This window comes from Thermobia domestica, chromosome 6 (genome assembly GCF_964235325.1).
Source record: "Thermobia domestica chromosome 6, izTheDome1.hap1.1, whole genome shotgun sequence".
Lineage (NCBI taxonomy): Eukaryota > Metazoa > Arthropoda > Insecta > Zygentoma > Lepismatidae > Thermobia > Thermobia domestica.
Genome location: NC_137459.1, coordinates 96276466 through 96295625, shown reverse-complemented (window position 1 = coordinate 96295625; position 19160 = coordinate 96276466). Strand labels below are relative to the sequence as shown.

At 34.1% G+C, this 19160-nt stretch overlaps 1 protein-coding gene across 2 annotated transcripts in view; it reads right to left on the bottom strand.

Moving 5' to 3' along the window:
• The window catches only part of LOC145688107 (uncharacterized), a 153135-nt gene that overhangs the window by 48407 nt on the left and 85568 nt on the right, over positions 1–19160 (bottom strand). For both annotated transcript variants that reach the window (XM_081761853.1, XM_081761854.1), the window contains exons 5-7: positions 17655–17811; positions 15308–15435; positions 14408–14514 (exon numbers count right to left, since the gene is read on the bottom strand). In XM_081761853.1, coding sequence (XP_081617979.1) covers positions 14408–14514; positions 15308–15435; positions 17655–17811 — 392 coding nt within the window. The remainder of the gene's footprint in view (positions 1–14407; positions 14515–15307; positions 15436–17654; positions 17812–19160) is intronic.

The following is a 19160-nucleotide window of genomic DNA, read 5'->3' as shown; positions in this document are numbered from 1 at the left end:
ACACTCGTGTTTGTTCCAGACATTTTGAAGAGTCCGACTTCGAGCAGTCATGTTTACTGAAAGAAAAACCTAATGCCAGGAGAATTATTTACACAAACTGAGAAAGAATGCTGTTCCAAGTATATTATTGAAAGGTTTAGAATCCGAGCCATTGAAAAAGCGCCGATGTATGTCCAGTTGCCACATAAAAAAAGTACGAGTCGCGATTGCCGCTTGTAGTCAACAGGAGGCATTAGGGAGTAATGGCGACAGTGTCACTCATGATTCTGAAGATATTGTTTTAGAAATAAATGTAAATACAACTCCTGTACAATGTGCATTGGGGAGTGAAATATACGGCTTTTAGATGAAATCAATGACGATGACAGTGCTCCTCAGCACATTGACTCATTTGATTTTTCTGTATCAAATGACAATGATAATAAAACGGGTGACGAGTAGTGTTGTAAATAGAAAAAAAGTTCGTATTTTTTCAGAAAAATACGTTTTTTAAAGAAAAACATTGCTTCTCGTTTTTTCTAAATTTCGTGTTTTTTTGAATACCTTATTTTACGGACTATAAGACGCAGTTTTTCTTCGAAAAATTGCCTCCAAAATTCAGGTGCGTTTTATACTCGAAATTGATACAAAAATGTTCAGTGTTTGATTTAAAATTTCCGCCAGTCTTAAAAATGGCCATATATTCGATACCGCGGGAAACCTATCTCTATTTGGCAACATTGGATTCAACTGGCAGCAGTGCACTGATGCGACGAACATGAGCTGCGGGGATTCACAAGCTTGCAAACACTGTCTGGCTTTGCAATCTAATATCAAAAATGGTAAAAATGTTACGACAATTAAAAAATGATGAAAATTAAGATGCATGTTATAGTCCGTAAAACAGATAGTCATTTGTGATGTATCTAACATATATATAAGTAAGAAGTATTTTTATGTAGGTAATTACCATAAAATGTAACATAAATTAATACTGATACTTTACAAATATTTTACAATATATACGAAAATGAAATCTTTTTGAGTTTTACGTCACACGATTATGCCAACTAGGCTAAAGAGACGTATGTAATATATATGAGTAGCATACCTACTAATAATCCGGGTTTCAGCAGTATTTCATGAATATCAACCAAGAAATAAAAGTATAAATGAAAAAAAAATTTTTCGTGAAAGCAGACCTTTAATAAGTACGAAAATAATATCACGTACAGTATAAAATGCAAATAACTTGTCTACAGGTTTTGCATACTAGTATTTTTTCTATTTACCACACAAATAATTTGTCGACTAGATATATATGATATGCAGGGCTGGCTCTAAACTTTTGAAAAACTTATGTATATAAGACTAGTTAGCTTTCTAAATAATTTTAACTTAATATCTCCTGCTCAAAATGGCTTTAGATCAAATAAGTCTACTGAAACTGCTCTTTACTCCTTTCTCTATTCTGCTTTAAATTCAATAAACGCTAAGAAATATACAACCGGCATATTTCTTGATCTTAGCAAAGCTTTCGATACAATTGATCATCAAATTTTACTTTAAAAATTGCAAGATTATGATATTAGGGGAAATGCTTATGAGTGGTTTAAATCGTATATATCCAACAAAAGGCAAACTGTTGAAATTAACTGTCAAACTCGAGACACTCAGGGAGTAAGCAAATATTATTCAGATACCAAAGAGTTAAAATTTGGAGCTCCTCAAGGTTCCATCTTAGGCCCTATTCTATTTTTATTATATATGAATGATTTGCCACAATGTTTAGACTCTGCTAAAATTGTTCTGTATGTTGACGATACAAATATATTAGTAACTGGAGAAACTTATGTTGAGTTATGTAATGCAGTAGATTCCACAATATCTGCCGTCAGTGACTGGATGGATAGAAATAAACTAATACTAAACACAACAAAGTCTTCGTGCATGTGCTTTCACGTAGCAAAAAACGAGATAAGAAAACGCCCTTGTGTAACAATTAACGGCAAAACGTTGAATTACGTCTCGGATATCAAATTTCTTGGTCTTTGGGTGTCAGATACATTAGATTGGAAAATTCACATTCAAAAATTATCTAGTAAATTGGCTCAAACCTGTTACATGTTAAAGCTTTTACGAAATAGTGTCAGACAACATGTTCTGCTCACAACTTATTTTGGACTTTTTCATTCTAAATTGAAATATGGTATTATATTCTGGGGATCTACTGCACTGCTAAATTCCATATTCGTTTTACAAAAAAGAGCTTTAAGGTTTATGACCGGAAGTAAACCAGGAACTTCTTGTAAACCTCTATTTAAATTTCTTGAAATCTTACCTCTTCCATGTTTATATATATATGAACTTCTAAAATTTGTAAGAAAAGATATACAGATAGATACAAGCAGCTTCCGGTTGAACTCAGATATTCATATGCATAATACAAGACAATCGTCTGACCTTTATGTAGAGTCCTCACGTTTAAAAGTACATAAGAATAGTACATTTCGTATGGCAGTGAATATTTATAACAAGCTTCCTTCCACTTTAAAAAACAAAACATCTGGTTTCAATAAAGCAGTCAAGTCCTACCTACTCGAGCACTGTTTCTATTCTGTAGAAGAATATCTCGCCTGTAGTAAATAATGTTTAGAGTATAGTATATATATTTTGTATATCTATAATGTAAGGTTTTATTAACTGTTATGTTGTTTTATATCGATGTATGTAAATTAGAATAATGAAAAATTGTACCTTTTCTTTTTACATAAATTCACACTATTTTAATATTGCATGTAGATTTAAATCTATACATATGTACACATTCAGTTTTCTTATGACGTGTCCAACTCATACGTTCACGTTGTGAACAATTTGTATGAAAAAGGATGAAAATAAATACAAATACAAATACAAATACAAATATGTGCAACACGTGCATTTGCACGGGGTGGCAAGTTTGGAGGGACGGCAAGTATACCATTTAAATTAAATATTTCTTGTTATAAACAGATTTCATGATGATGGTAGTTAAATTTACTAAGCTGACCTTCTATTTGAATACTACCTCCATAAATCATGTTTAGGTCGCATTAGTTTAAGGTCACATAAACAGTGCTAAAGCAAATGATCAAATAAATTCCAGCATAAATTGCTTGATAGTTGTCAAATGCAAGAACTCAATTCTCGAACACCTCTTCCATTTAATTATTTATTACAGTTCTGATATGAAAGCTAGTTTTGTCTTTGTCGCAAACAAGTTCCTTATCACTGAAGGTGAAAACTGGTTTTCTTTTGAAATAAACAGACGTAGAAGGAAAATCAAGAAATAAAGATAAAAGAGCTAGTTGCACTAGAATTGCAAACTAATATATTGAAATTGAAGCTTAATATTAAATTCTATAAAAAGGGTTACCATCTTTCAGGTGTATTTGCTTTACCTTTCACTAACATAATAGATTATTATTTTAAAAAATACAGACAAGGAGATTGTATTTGTAGTATTTAAGCCTTTCTGAGTACGAGCCCACTTTCCGCCCCCTTTCTTGTTCATGCTGGAATAGCATACTTAAAATCGTGACTTTTAAGATTTATTCTTTCTGGAGAAAGGGGGGAGGTGGCAAATGATGCCATTCTACGGGGCGGCATAATACCTAGAGCCGGCCCTGATATGTACATACAAAACATGAATATAGGATGGTATAATTTGAAGCAATGCAGGGTGTTTCAAAATGAATATTAGGGTTTTGACACTTTGCAGTATCAATTAACTTACAATTATAAATAATATCAAACGAAAGAGCAACTCAAACAGTTTTGTATGCACGCATGCGCATGCACTGTTTCCTCTGTCTGCCGTTAGGAAGAGCTAGTATCAAATATGGCGACTAGGGAGCAGAAAACTTTTTGTATTTTAATTTTGCAAAGACTGAATCTGTAGTTACAGTGCAACCGTCTGTGTGAAGAATTTTAAGAAGACACTTACAACTACGTCCTTATCGTTTGCAGTTGCTACAAGCTCTAAAGCATACAGACTACGTTTTAAGTGCCAATTTTGCAAATGAAATATTACTACATGACAATGAAGATTTTCTAGATCGAATCGTCTTCCGTGATAAATCGACATTTCACCTAAGTGCTAATATGAACACCCATAATGCTCGCATCTGGGAGTCAGCAAATCCTCAGGAGATGATATAGATGCAACAAGACTCCCCTAAATTCAATGTGTTTTGTGCAATATGGCGGAAAGTTTATGGGTCTTTCTCGCCGGCTGCAGTGAGATTGCGCACACTTTTCCAGTTTTATCAGTTTTATCTGATAAGTCATTGACAAGCTGTCATTATATACAGAATTGCGCACAGAAAAATTAAGCAATGTTGTCAGATGGAAAATATTTTCTCTTCTGTTATGTAAATCTGTAAGAAAAGAGCAGCGGAATACCCGAACCAAGGGCCGAATAAAATTATTAAGACTGAGCTATTTTAGAAAATACAGAGGAATTAACACATAACAATAGAAAAGTTATATACTGTATTCGAAGAAAAACTTCACACCAGTTCGTCCGAGAAATACGAGTATTACAGAGGCTGTTCAGTAAATGATTGAAAGAGAAGTTGAGTTCAGTTATGATGGAGAAAAATTACTATTTATAAATGAAAAAGCTAAGATTATCGTCCTAACTTGTGCTAGTAACATTAGGTACGAACAATTATAGCATTTACTGTGCATAGTCGTAGTGTATGTAATAAAACTAGCAGGTAGCTACATCATACTGTTTCTAATTATATATTCTAACTAGATTTAGGAAGATTATTTAAGATATATATTGACAGATTCCATATTATTAATAATAAGTAAATCGTGTAATTTTGCAAGGATTGTATTGGAATGCAGTGTAATTAGTATGAGGAAGTAGTTTACTCACATCGTTGTATTATACTAATAATATTGTAATTTAAGTTTATTGTATCGCACATATATCGTAACAAGCATCCTATTACCTAGGTATATGACCAGACGTTAACGACAGATCTCAATAAATTTACCAAAGCAAAACTTTACGACAATGGAGAAAATTATTCATTTTTTCAATTTTCAATTTTTCCATAAAACTTGGCTAGTAGTGGGAAGTATGTATACTATATTATTATTATTATTATTATTATTATTATTATTATTATTATTATTATTATTATTATTATTATTATTATTATTATTATTATTAAACATTAAGAATGTCATCATAAATGTTTGCTTTGTTTTATTTAGGTTCCCACCTAGAGTATGGGCTTCAGAACCCTCAGTAGCTCCTCGAACGAAAATAGGGCGGAAACATTTCACAAACATTACAATTAATAATTCTATTCACTTGGTCCATATATTTATCAGGTGATCTCTCCTTTGTTGAAGATACAATCAGAAACAAAATTGAAATTAAGATCAATTGCGAAAGGATATACCAATACACAAAAAAAGGAAGATTTAAAGAAACATAACATTATATTAGAGCAGTATGAAATGCTTAACCCTCATAGATTCCGGCTTTTTATGGCAAATTAGAGACTTTCAGTCAAGCGGCTACAGCATCAACCCTATTTATCATAGGATCATGGTTCATACCTCGTTTTCTTTTTACAATAAAGCAACCTTTCAAATGGTATCATTCACATCTCCTTATCATGTCCCTGAGGCGGGAAAGTTTGAGAGAAATCGGGATTTTTCTTTGAAAATATTGCTTTTTTTTTAAAAAAAAATGAGCCCCTCTGGACCCCCACTGTGTTAATGCAGAGACCTAAAATTCAACTGGAAAACACTAAGGGGTGAACTAAATGCCTGTACAAAATTTCAAGCTTTTATCTTGAACAGTCAGGACGGGAAAAATATCAATAATCCCCACAATGCCCCAGATTACTGTAAAATACCTTGATCTCAGGCAGAACATTTCCTGAGACATCGCTATTTATCCTAGAATCATAGTTCGCCCTTTATTATCTTCAGATTAAAACTGCCTTTCAAACGGACCATTCACATGTCTCTATCATGTATCTCAGGCGGGGAAATCGCGAAAAAAGGGATTTTTTAAACCACAAAATCCCTTTTATTTACCTTTTTACCCCTCTGGATCCACCTTGTGCTAACGCAGAGATCCGAAAAAATCTAATAAATAGTACTCGGTGGACTGAACGTTTGTACAAAATTTCAATCTTCTAGGTGCGAAAGTAAGCCCGCCAAAAATAATGAAAATAGGCCTAACAAAAATATTTTTTTAAAGTTATGATGTCATCACCTCCTATGTCTCGACGCAGGAAGGCGTGAAACCATACGTAACGTGCTCTACAGTGCCTCTAGACTTGAAAAAAAGTAAAAAGCTTTATTGGTTCTTTTTTAATCGAATAATGAAGACTAGGTACTAGACTAGACTAGACTAAAAATAGGTACTAGAACTCCAAAGGGATTCAGATTATGAGACAAGAAAATTTTAACATTTGGATTGTAAATTTGGAGGTATCATGACTTCTTGTATCTACTGACCAAATTATATTTAGTTAATCCTCAATATTAGAAATATGAATTTTATTTCTAATTTCTGTTTCTATCCTAGTCTGAAGGAAAACCTTCTTTGCGCATAGATTTTAAATCTACCATTGTGGCAACGTTGGGCAAAAATTTGTGTTCAGAAAGACCAACAGAGATTTGTGCGCAATTCGGGATCTATAGTGTGCGCAATCCAGTTGCTCCCTTCTCGCCTATCGACTTGATGTGTACCGTCCTTGTAACAGCTCTAGGCAAATGGCATCGGCGCTGATGTATCCGTTAATAATCTTAGTTAATCATTCACTCAACCAACACAACTTTGGGGTCAATGCAGTATCCAAAATGCTGTCCCAACAAACGAATTCTAAATTGCTTGTGTGAAATCTGCCAATGATAGTATCTTTGTTTCACTAAGCGTTATAGAATGTCACACTTTTCCCGCATTTTTCTACACATACAAAATACACCATGAATTCTTACATAATACGATAGATTTTTTAAATCCACATTCTCTGCTTTATGGTCGTGTTACCTTTGGTTAATTTTGTCCCTACAACCTTCAGAAGTTTGTAAAACGATATTGATAAAACTTTACATCGGCTTCTTGTAGCTGTGGCCATATTGTGGAGAAATACCTTTATGACTGCCATTGGCGAGAATTGAGTGAACCCACAAATAATTCTATTGCCTCCTTCGTTTTGTTTACGGTTTACTAATTTAATATAAAGCATTCATCACTAGCATCCATCTTAAACTGGACTCAATGTAGCACTACCACCTGACCTACGAGTCAGTTGCTGCCTTGACTCGACCAAAAGAAACGCCGAGTGAACTAAAGTAGGTCTGCCGCTTCGGCTGTCATTTCTTCTGCTTTTAATATTTTGTTATATGTTGTGCCTTTTAACTCTTTTCCTCCTAGACTCTTCAACTGACATAAGAGCATTAGTATACATTTGGATCTAACGAAATTAAATACAAGATCAGTTGAGAATCGCAACTAACATCATGAGTCAAATTAAATTTCGGGGATTAATATACAGATAATTATCAAAATAATGGAAACATATTTGTTCTGCAAAACGTAATCTTTCTGAGTTAGTAGTATTGAAAATACTTGAATTACGATTGTTTTGTCTCAGTGTTGGGCGATATTCAGTAGTACGCGACTCCTTGCAGTATGGTTTGTGTGTAGTGGAGACAGTGGTGCTGTAAAATGGGAGACATCTCCAATTTTTACAAAAGAAAAATTGTGGGTGAGGAGTTACTTGGAGCAAGTATATCCAAGATGCAATGTGTTAGGCAGCTGAGGAGCAACAGTGTCAAAGTTGGTGACGTCACACAGAACTTGTGGTGAGACATAATCAGAGAACAGGATTAGCGAACGGAATGCCTGGAACAAAGTGATTGCCGAATATTGAACAGGATTTTCATAAAGAAGTGCAGAGCTAATGAGGCACAACTGACTGCAGAACTTAATAAGGATTTTTATCGGCCTATTTCTTCAATAACAGTTTGATGGGAACTACATAACCTTAACCTTTTCAGGACGAACGGCTCAACTCTTGAGCCAGCAATTCAAATCTCTCTAGCTCAGCTCCTAATTAACCTAGAAATATGATTTTGCTATGTATCCCTTTAGAAAGGATGTAACTTTCTAATCCTGTGTATATCTCTATGTAATGGGTCCCGCCGTGAAGGCGGGGGGGGGGGAGAAAATTTGGGTGTTTATAGTTTTTCCTCTCTCCCTTCAGAATTTGGGGGGAAGTACCCCCCTGATGGAGCTACAAGGATAAAAAATGGCATCAATAGAGACAAATGAACATACTAACTAGCCATACCCAGTCCATGACTTTTGGGCTTGAGAGGGGTGAATAGGAGTGGTATTGAATTTGTCCTTTTTCTTATTGTATATTTTCTTATAAAGACAAGAAAAATATTTCAAATATGAGGAACTCTGGCAACATTGTTATTCATCGTACGCAAGAAAAAAATATCATATTTACGAGAGATATTTGGGACAATGATACACAAAAGTCAAACCCATCCTTTCAATACGAATGGAAAAAGAAATTCGAAACCCTGAACCTACGTGACACATCCTGTATATTATTCAATATCCACTGTAATGTACTCTAACGTTGACAGCCCTAGCGACATTCCTAATTATCACAGACACACAAACCATACCTTGTTGAAAACCTTATAGACCAGCCATTCCAACAATGTAACTTTTGTGTGTCTCGGGCCAAACCAGTAAAAGAAGAAGAAGACGAAAGTCAAAATTTTGGGTGGAAAATCAAATTTTTCGAAATTTGTCGGACTATGGCAACGCTGTTATTTGTCGTACGCAAGGAAAAAACCTCACATTTACGCCAGACATTGGGAACAACGATATAAAAAATGAATGGTGTAGGTGCAATAGGAGTGAAGAAAAAATTCGGAACCTCGAACCTACGTGAATCATGCTATATTTTTTTCGATAGATTGTGGTATATGCTAATATCGGCAGGCTTGGTCACGCTCCTAATTGTCACAAACATATCAGCTATACCTCGTTGGAAAGCTTCTGGAACAAACATTCCAACAAGGTTACTTTCATGCCCCTCGGGCTAAACTAGTAAGTAGAAGAAGATGAAAATCAAAATTTTGGGTGGAAAATCAAATTTTTCGAAATTTGTCGGATTATGGCAACGCTGTTATTTGTCGTACGCAAGGAAAATAATTCTCGCATTTCTGCCAGACATTGGAAACAACGATGTAGAAAAATGAAGGGTTTAGGTGGAATAGGAGTGAAGAAAAAAATTCGGAACTCCGACCCTACGTGAATCATCCTGTATATTTTCGAGAGATTGTGGTATAAGCTAACATTGGCAGACTTGGCCATGCTCCTAATTGTCAAACACATATCAGCTATACCTCGTTGGAAAGCTTATTGAACAGACATTCCAACAAGGTAACTGATAAAACAGACAGACAGACACACACACACAGAGGGAGAGAGAGAGAGAGAGAGAGAGAGAGAGAGCGAAAGGAAAACAGTTATCACCTCAGATCGCACAAATCTATTTTTAGCCTGGTCAAGGTCAGCTGTAGCTATCAGTTGAACCTAAGGGTCGTAAATATGCAATACATTTCTTTCAACTCCCTCCTTTGACAAGTTATTTAGTTTTAGAGAAAAAATCTTCCTGCCGAAGCAAAAGAAAAGAAAAGCAATGATCTTTCGACGAACAATGTTAGGTGAACCAATGCGATTTTTTTCTCTGCCGTTAGTAAGATAGAATTTTTCTGCATTCCTGCTGCACTAACACGGTTTATTTTTTGCACAATTGTTCACAATAACGAGGGCAAATGTGAGATTTTTTTTTGCATACGACAAATAACAGCGTTGCCGTAGTCCAAAAAAATTCGAAAAACTTGATTTACACCCCAAAATTTTCAATTTTGTCTTCTTCTTCTTTTACTAGTTTGACCCGACAGATACGAAAGTTACCTTGTTGGAATGTTTGTTTCATAAGCTTTCCAACGAGGTATAGCTGATATGTTTGTGACAATCAGGAGCGTGGCCAAGCCTGCCGATATTAGCGTATACCACAATCTATCGAAAAAATACAGGTTGATCCACGTAGATTCGGTGCTCCGAATTTTTCCCTCTATTTCTATTGCACCTACGCCATTCATTTTTTATATAATTGTCCCCAATGTCTGGCGCAAATGTGAGAATTTTTTCTTGTGTACGAGAAATAACAGCATTGCCATAGTCCGACAAATTTAAAAAATTGATTTTCCACCCAAAATTTTGACTTTCGTCTTCTTCTTCTTTTACTGGTTTAGCCCGAGAGACACGAAAGTTACCTTGTTGGAATGTGTGTGTTATACGGATTCCAACGAGGTATAGCTTATATGTCTGTGACAATTAGGAGCGTGGCCAAGCCTGCCAATGTTAGCGTATACCACAATCTCTCGAAAAAATACAGGATGATTCACGTAGGCTGGATGTTCCGAATTTTTCCTCCATTCCTATTGTACCTAACCCTTCATTTTTATATCATTGTTCCCAATGTCTGGCGTAAATCTGATATTTTTTTGCTTGCGTACGGTATATAACAGCGTTGCCACAATCTGACAAAATCTGAAGAAATGTATTTTTTTTAAAAAAAAAAAAAGATTTTTGTCCTCTTCTTCTTTTACTAATTTGGTCCGAGAGACACGAAAGTTGCTTTGCTGAAATGTCTGTTCTATAAGGTTTCCAACGGGGTATGTGAGAATTTTTTTCCTTGCGTACGACAAATACCAGCGTTGCCATAGTCGGACAAATTTGGAAAAAATAGATTTTTTCGCAAAAATTTTGATTTTCGTCTTCTTCTTTTACTAGTTTGGCCCGAGAGACACGAAAGTTACCCTGTTGAATTGGATGTCTCATAAGGTTTCCAACGAGGTATAGCTGATATGTTTGTGACCATTTGGGGTATCATCAGACTTGCCAATGTTAGCATATACCACAATCTATCGAAAAAATACAGAATGATTCACGTAGGTTCGGTGTTCAGAATTTTTCCCTCCATTCCTATTGAATCTAAACCCTTCATTTTTTATATCATTGTCTCTAGTGTCTAGCGTAAATCTGATATTTTTTTGCTTGCGTACGGTATATAACAGCGTTGCCACAATTTGACAAAATCTGAAGAAATGTATTTTTGAAAAAAAAAAAAAAGATTTTTGTCCTCTTCTTCTTTTACTAATTTGGTCCGAGAGACACGAAAGTTGCTTTGCTGAAATGTCTGTTCTATAAGGTTTCCAACGGGGTATGGTTTGTTTATGTGTGACATTTAGGGGCGTCACCAAGCCTGCCAACATAAGGGTAGACGAAAATTTCTCGGGAAAATAGGAACAGGATGATTCACCTAAATTCTACCTTCCGATCTTTTTTACCTAGCTATTGTACCTTTGCCCTTCATATTTTGGTATAATCATTATCAATGTCTGGCCTACAGGTCAGAATATTTTTTCTAGCGTACGGCTAGAAACAGTGTTGCCAGACTCTCACAAATTTCGAAAAAAAAATAAATTTTTCACTTTTTCTCTTTCTTCTTCTTCTTCTACGGGTTGGGTACGGTAGCCTCAAAGGTTATCTTACTAGAATCTTTGTTTCATAAGCTTTCCAACAAGGTATAATCCATATGCATGGAAGAATTAGGAAGGGTGCTAGGGCCGCCAAAGTAAAGGTCTACGATTTTCTTGAAATCCCTGCCCGTCCTGAAAAGGTTAATATCCGCTGGTAGGATACGATTTTGAAATCTTTTTGTCACAGTCACCAAATCAGTAGCGTGAAAACTGTGATGTCGAGAACATAAACTATGGACCTCTGATGGTAGAAACATAGTTATATGGTTCGACGAATCATTCTTTTCTTTGTTTCTAAAACACTCCGAGTTCATGTATGGCGGACGCCTAAACAAGCATATTTTCCGGATTACTTACTTAATACTGTTTGCCATAAGTGCGTTGGCTCTGTGCTAGTATGGATTGCAATTTTCATGGTATTTTGTTTGTTCTGTTATTACTCTCAAAGGCCGAATTACTGCCAGTAATCAAGTGGCAAATGTATTTTAGGTGACCAGTGCGTTCTATGTTTTACATGTCTGTGCGACGAAATCTTCCAAGATAGCAATGTGGCAAGATACGCAGCCAGACCTGTTCAGACTTAGTTTGAGGTACATAATATGTTCGCTGTCCCTGTGAATCCCCAAACTTGAATGTTATTGAGCATTTTAGTCACTTTTAGAACAACTAGTCTGTCATAGATTTCCTTCTCCACCATCATTGAAGCAAAGTAAGTGTTGTGAACTCATGAAAAAAGATCCGTTATCCGTTATTTCATGAGTTATATGCTTCAATACAAGCTGTACTACAGGGCAAATGTTGTTTAATGTTATATTTATCAGATAAGGTGCATTTTGTTAAGATGTTTTCATTGCAAGTAGTATGCGCGTCACTGTTGAGGGAAATCAAACATCAATAGTGTAATATCGTCTCATATTTACAAACAACACCAAGTGCTTCAGCGCAAGCACCACCAAGCAGCCGACGGATGCTACCTCTGAAGAAATACGAGAAGGACAGGAAGAGTCACAGAGGTAGAAGATATCAGTCTCCAGCTGATCAATTCCTACCTTTCTCTCCAAGCTGCTCTGGGTGGGGGAGACTCATTAACTTTACCTCTGAACTGCTACCAATCTCCGCGCTGCACTGGGCAGGAAATATTAACTCACATTTGCGCTGCTGCGGGCAAGAGTTTCTTAACCAACAAATCAGAAAACCTCAGCGCTGCTCTGGGCAGGAGGTCCAACTTATAGAGAAAGGATTATTTAGAAATATTACTTATTTGTAATTCAGTGTATAAATTATATAAAGACTTTTTTATAATAAAATAAAGTGAGGGATAAACTCGTGTACCGCTTATCTATCATACACTACAATAAATACAATTTTTACCAGTTAATAATATATATTTTTAATATACAGTACATAAATAGATAAATAAATAAATAAATAAGCAATTTCAGCACAGTGAAAACTATCAACCACATCTGATTGGCAACGAAAGACAATTTTTTAGTGCCGTAACAAATCTTTTGCTTTTCTCGAAACCTATGCATAATAGTTTATCATCAAGTATGTTGTTTCTTCAGCTCTATGTGGTTTCTCAACTGATGCTTATCTCATCTTTGAACAATATTTTATTTGGGTAGAAATTAAAGTATAAGAATTAATAATAATTTTGAGATTTACCATATTAACCATGTTATGTATTGTCATCTTGCTAGAAGAAGTGGATGAGGGTATATTTTAGTATCAGTTTTACTTTTAATAGGTGGCGTCGTTCTTGTACAGTATCAATGTTTAAGTCTAAAAATAAAATCGTTTTGTCAGGTTTTTTTTTTTTCGAAAACTGCCCATGATCTTTTGTACTGACATACAGGGAATATAATTTTATTCACCTCTACGATATTTGTCGATTGACACGCGTCTTGCCTTCCGTTATTTTTGTTTTTGTTAAACGATAACGATATTGTTGAACTTTGATAACTATCTGCATTAGTGTTATCAGATCTAATTAAGTAGATTTCTAAAAAAAAGAAAGAAAAGAAATCATACATCTATTACATTTGCTGCCGAACTGTGAAACTTCACATGCATGTACAATCAGGTATAAAATGATTGTCGCATATCTATTACTGTCTTCTTGTAAGAATATAATTTGATAATGCTTTTGGAGGGTACTTTTAATACTGTTACTATATGTATTATCGGTAAATGTATATTGTGGTAAATTTTATAGGAAATTAATTATAAATACGAAAATTAGAATGAGTAAAACAAAGTGTTGCTAAATGGACAAAAACATATTTTTGTTTTTATTTATTGCTCTTTTGACATGAAATTTGCCACATACATGTCTTTACCCATTATACACATACTAACCTTATAAGAAATACCGGGCGAATTCGTTATCAAATTATATTCCAACATATTTATAGACATGCGACAATAATTTTGCACATGAGTGTACGTCTTTTCTATTAAGATTCGATACATATGGTAGTTTACATAAATTCAAAAGCTAAGTTAAAATGAAATTATTTGTTTTCTTTAGTTTAATATCCTATGCTTATGCCTTTAAATGGATGATTAACGAAAGTGAATGAATGTGAAATTCATGTTATGCGTTCCTCCACTGGGAATCAAACCTGAGACTACATGCACCAAAGACACATGTGCCAGCCACTGGACCAGCAGGGAGTGTGAAACCATGTTGACTCACCAAACGGAGTAAAATAACCATTCTTATGTGTGATTGAAGCAATATAATCTATTAATAGAGTCTTACTTGATCACACAGTGCTTCACATTCCGATTGACTAGCTGCAAACTGAAGTTCATCCATTGAGACCACCGAGCTGTCACGCTTTACATTATACCGGCAGTCTGGCAAAGCTGAAAAATAACACTTTTATTTGTATTTATTATTTTAATACCAAAATTAGTAGAGGAGAGACAAAGATCCCATTACCAGTGTGTATCTCTCTTTTATTAGAGAGAAGAAAGAAAAAAGAAATAAGGAAAGAGCAAAAGTTTTACAAAGCTAAATGAAATTAGAGCCAAAATATTTGAGAAAAGATATTTTGCTACGAAAATAGTCTGTGGACCAGTGGCAATGATTCCTGAAAGAACTACGATTTTATGTAATTCCAAATTTTCTCTAGGCGTGCATACTATAATTACTACAACAAGTATAGTTTTCTCGTTCTAAACCCCGATTTTGGCACTCTGCCCTTCTGCTTTTCCCAGACAGAGAAAAATTTTAATGTAACATTCTTTTACAGTTTAATGGGACGTACGTATTATTTGTATTACCTAAATGAAACAAGATAATATTAACAAATAGTGTTGACAATGTCGTATAGAGGGGAAAATATCAACAACAAATTCTTATGGAACTCGTAAACCTCGATAGATTCAGACACATGCAACTACTAGTTATTAATAAGACATTATCTCGCTTGCTGCCATGTGATTCGAAATATAGCAAGCAAAGAAATGAAACAATATAATATTTCTACGACTAAGTGAAAATTGATCTGTAAGATCAAATATAATATTATATTGTGCCATTATATAGGTACAATTCTTAAATGGTTGTTATTTTCCAATATATATTTATTAAATCAGCAATTGATTTCAATTTTTTAATCATAATTTGTATATTTAATGCTAAATTTCTACTTACATCGTACACACTGGTTTTCTAAGTAATCCACTGGACTGCCTAGTTGCCTTCTAAAAGCATTTGGTTGGCTACGCCTATCTTCTCTGCTCAAGCGACATATATGCTGAACTTCGTCAAATTCAGCGGACCTATAAGAAAGAGATATCTTTGTTACTTCATGCTCATAGAGATCTTCAGAAGATTCTAGGAGTTACTTCAATCTTATGAACTTCCGTAGAATTGTGTAATGATTTCATATTCCCCATGTATATTTTCTTTGCTCGTTGGGTTGTAGTTTAGCGTCTCTTTCAGCACCAAGGCTATATGAGACGTGGATCTATTACTTAGCGTGGGCTCTAAAGAGCCACATGAGCCACCACGGGGGATCGAACCAGGGTTTCTCGCACCAGGGCGCTTGGGCTAACCATATAACCATGAGGGAGTTCATCTACTGTTTTTTTTTCGTCCTCCTAGAGAAAGTGTCCAAGTTCAGATATATATAAACAAATAATGCATTAGAAAATCGCTAAACATATATACGGAATACAACACATACTTTTGAAGAAAATATTGGGGAAGAAAATTTACTTGTTCTAAGTAGGCGTTCATCCATATGAAGCACGATTTCAGTGATGTCAACCTGAAAACTTTAGAAAATCCTATCTTGAGAAGCAGAAATTCTTATTTTGGTCTTGAATTTCCCACGTTACACTAATCACAAAAATTTAAAAAAACTTCGAAAATGCTAAAAAACAAAAGAAGAACAAGCTACTCTACGATACTAATTTTCTTCAATCTATTTTAGGAATAGTTCAAAAATAAAAATTTTCCTTACTTGAAAGAATGGATGAAAATGTCGACGAAAACAAGTACATTTTGTTGTTGGATTAGTGTTGGAATCACGCCTTTGTGCCATCATCTTCTATTCAACGTAATGATGATACAAATACATTATTATTCACTGAAGAATCTCCAGTCATTTCATGTTGGTTGGTTGTTTCTCGTTTGCTTTTTAACTTTCTTCCGTTAATTATTTTTTTAAATACCTGTGCACAATTTACATTCCTTGGTGCTTTTTCTTTCTTATAGATACGAAGTCACTGCACAAAATCATTTCGGTACTACCATGCACTTTGTCGGTAACAAAGTTTGACAATTAAGACTGGTTCCAAGTTTATTAAAGACTCAGTTTATTTTTAAACCACATAATTTTTTTGGCGTTGGTGAAGTATATATATATATATATATATATATATATATATATATATATATATATATATATATATATATATATATATATATATATGAAAAATTCCACATATGCTTCAATTTCGACGAAAATTCCCATTATCTCTTTTTGAGAACTAAAGTTAAAAAATCCCATAAAATTGAATTTTTTCCATGAGTTGGTACGACCTCAAATCTTAGAACTATTTTTTTATGATGAATTATAGTGTCTATAAACGACAGAAACAACTAAGTTATGTTTGGTTTTGCCGATCATGTTTCAATTTTAAGAGGATTAGAATTGTTAAAAATGTAGACATTTCTTTCAAAATGCTGATATTATTTTACCCTTCGGACGCTCGCATGGCTGGCATTTACATCGTCTTTTTTGAAAAATGTGCGCCTGATCTTATGCATTGGGCCAAACAGGGGGAATCGCCAGGTTTTCTTTAGTTAACTATTAACACAACAAATAGCTTTGGGCCCTTATGTATATGTTTTCCGATATTGAGTCACAATGATTACTAAAAAATCAAGGAGAAAAAAAGGAAAACAGCGCCACGCGAAGGCTGGTATAGCGTCACTACACGCGAGCGCCTAAAAGATACACTTATTATAGACACATGATGTTTTAATTTGGATGAGTGGAATTCCTCTTTAAAGCACAATATCGATAAGAATAAACTTGATTTTTTCTTAAATAAAACTCTGAAAATTCAGAGCACATTCTCCACACTTCTAGTTCTCAAAGCACAATAAATTATTTCCATTTGTACTGATCCTGTTGAATTGCATTTTCAGGAAATTTAACATAATGAACGAATATAATTAAAAATAATGTAGGGGCAGAGAAAACAATGAATGATCTGGCAATACTGCTATTGTTTTCTTATTTTTTGAATCTTGTTTTTCCGCCTTCATCTGCTCAATTTCTCGTTCCATAAATTTGCCACCATTACTTTATCTGAACATTAGTCTCGAATTAAATAGAAATCATGATCTTTCGGAGCACTGGCCATGAAAGAAATCATCTAAGTATTTGAAAAAAATATTACAGTTTAAAAGCACTTGATGGTGAATTCTCTCATAGGTAAAAAAATCATTTTTTAAACAGGCAAATATGGTTATCAATAAAACTTACCTACAAGTGAATGAAGTCTCAAAAAGACAAAGTTTTTCGCAATCTGTTTTCGTTTGGATATTTCTTTCTTCCCTTTCGTCAAAGCCTTCCAACCACGCACCCACGATTCGCTCGAACGTCCAAAGTCGGTCTCCACAAATTGTATTTAAATTAGATACTTGAAAATAGAAAACGCAAAACAAGGTTACAAACATGAACAAGTTTCACCTATTACACACTACCCAAATTGTTATTTATTACATATTCAAATTAATATATAATAATCAAATATAATCACTAGTACAATTTTGCTTTATTTAAAAAGAAATGTTTTCACGTAAATTAATTTGTCTTTCAAAATTATTATGAAGTTTGCAGATAAACTGGCCAGAATATCATATAATATTTATCAAGCATATTGAATTTATCTATGCTTGAATTGTATTTACTGTATAGTAGAACATCGAAAAAGCGCTGCTAATAACATATTTTCTTTGAAACAGAATTATTGTTCAGTGTAATATAATTTAATGTTATTTCAAAGTTGTACGGATGTTAATAATTATAATAATTCTCAGATAAGATACGGTATTTTTGAATTAGAACATAAGCATATATTCCAAATACTATTTTGTTGACAACAATGAACAATAAATCCTAATTACGAAGTCAGTTTAGCTACCTATAATATTGCGCTTTCTTTGGAAATAATTGTATTTCCAATCCTGGGCGCTCATAGAAAATTTTAAAGAAAAGAACAGATATACACAAAACACTAGATCACAACACTATATACTACGGGAATAGTTATAAAGGAATCTTATATCTATATATTGCTTGAAAGATTCAATAAGAAATAGACGACTAGTTTCTATTACAAGGTACCATAATATTGTTAGTGAATATTTGAAATGAATTTAAGAAATAAATAAAAGGTAATAATACATGGGAGGAGGAAGCAGCTACACACATTTTGTAGTTCACTGAAGAAATAATTATGAAAACGGTTTATCAAATGCCCCCGAAACCCCGTGGCTCCCGAACTGTAAAGAGTATTTATCTTTAATGACTTCACTTTCTAATAAAAGATTTCTACCTTAAGATTTTTACATAAAACGGTTTCATTTAGATCATATTTACAACGCTGCAATATCGATTTTTTTAAAAAAAATTCACTCCGAACTTCATCAAGCTTGCTAGCACCATTTCTCTTCTCAAAGACTTTTCTTTACCTTATGGTCTGGCTAAGATAGGTTTCTAACTTAGGTTGGATAGTTAATTCAGGCATAATGGATATTTGAAAGCATGAATCATGTTTCCTGCACTTCTACAATTGTTTCATTGCTAATTTCACTTGCTGAAGAATTGAATCCGCAGTTCCCAAATTTCCTTCGACGATAATCTTAGTAATGCGTAAGTAGTTTTTTATAAGACGGGAATGGTAAATGACAGAGAGAAAATGCGCTAAGCTCTCAACTATGGACTTGTACAAGATATTATGAAAGTTAATTATTTTTGCCCCCACCA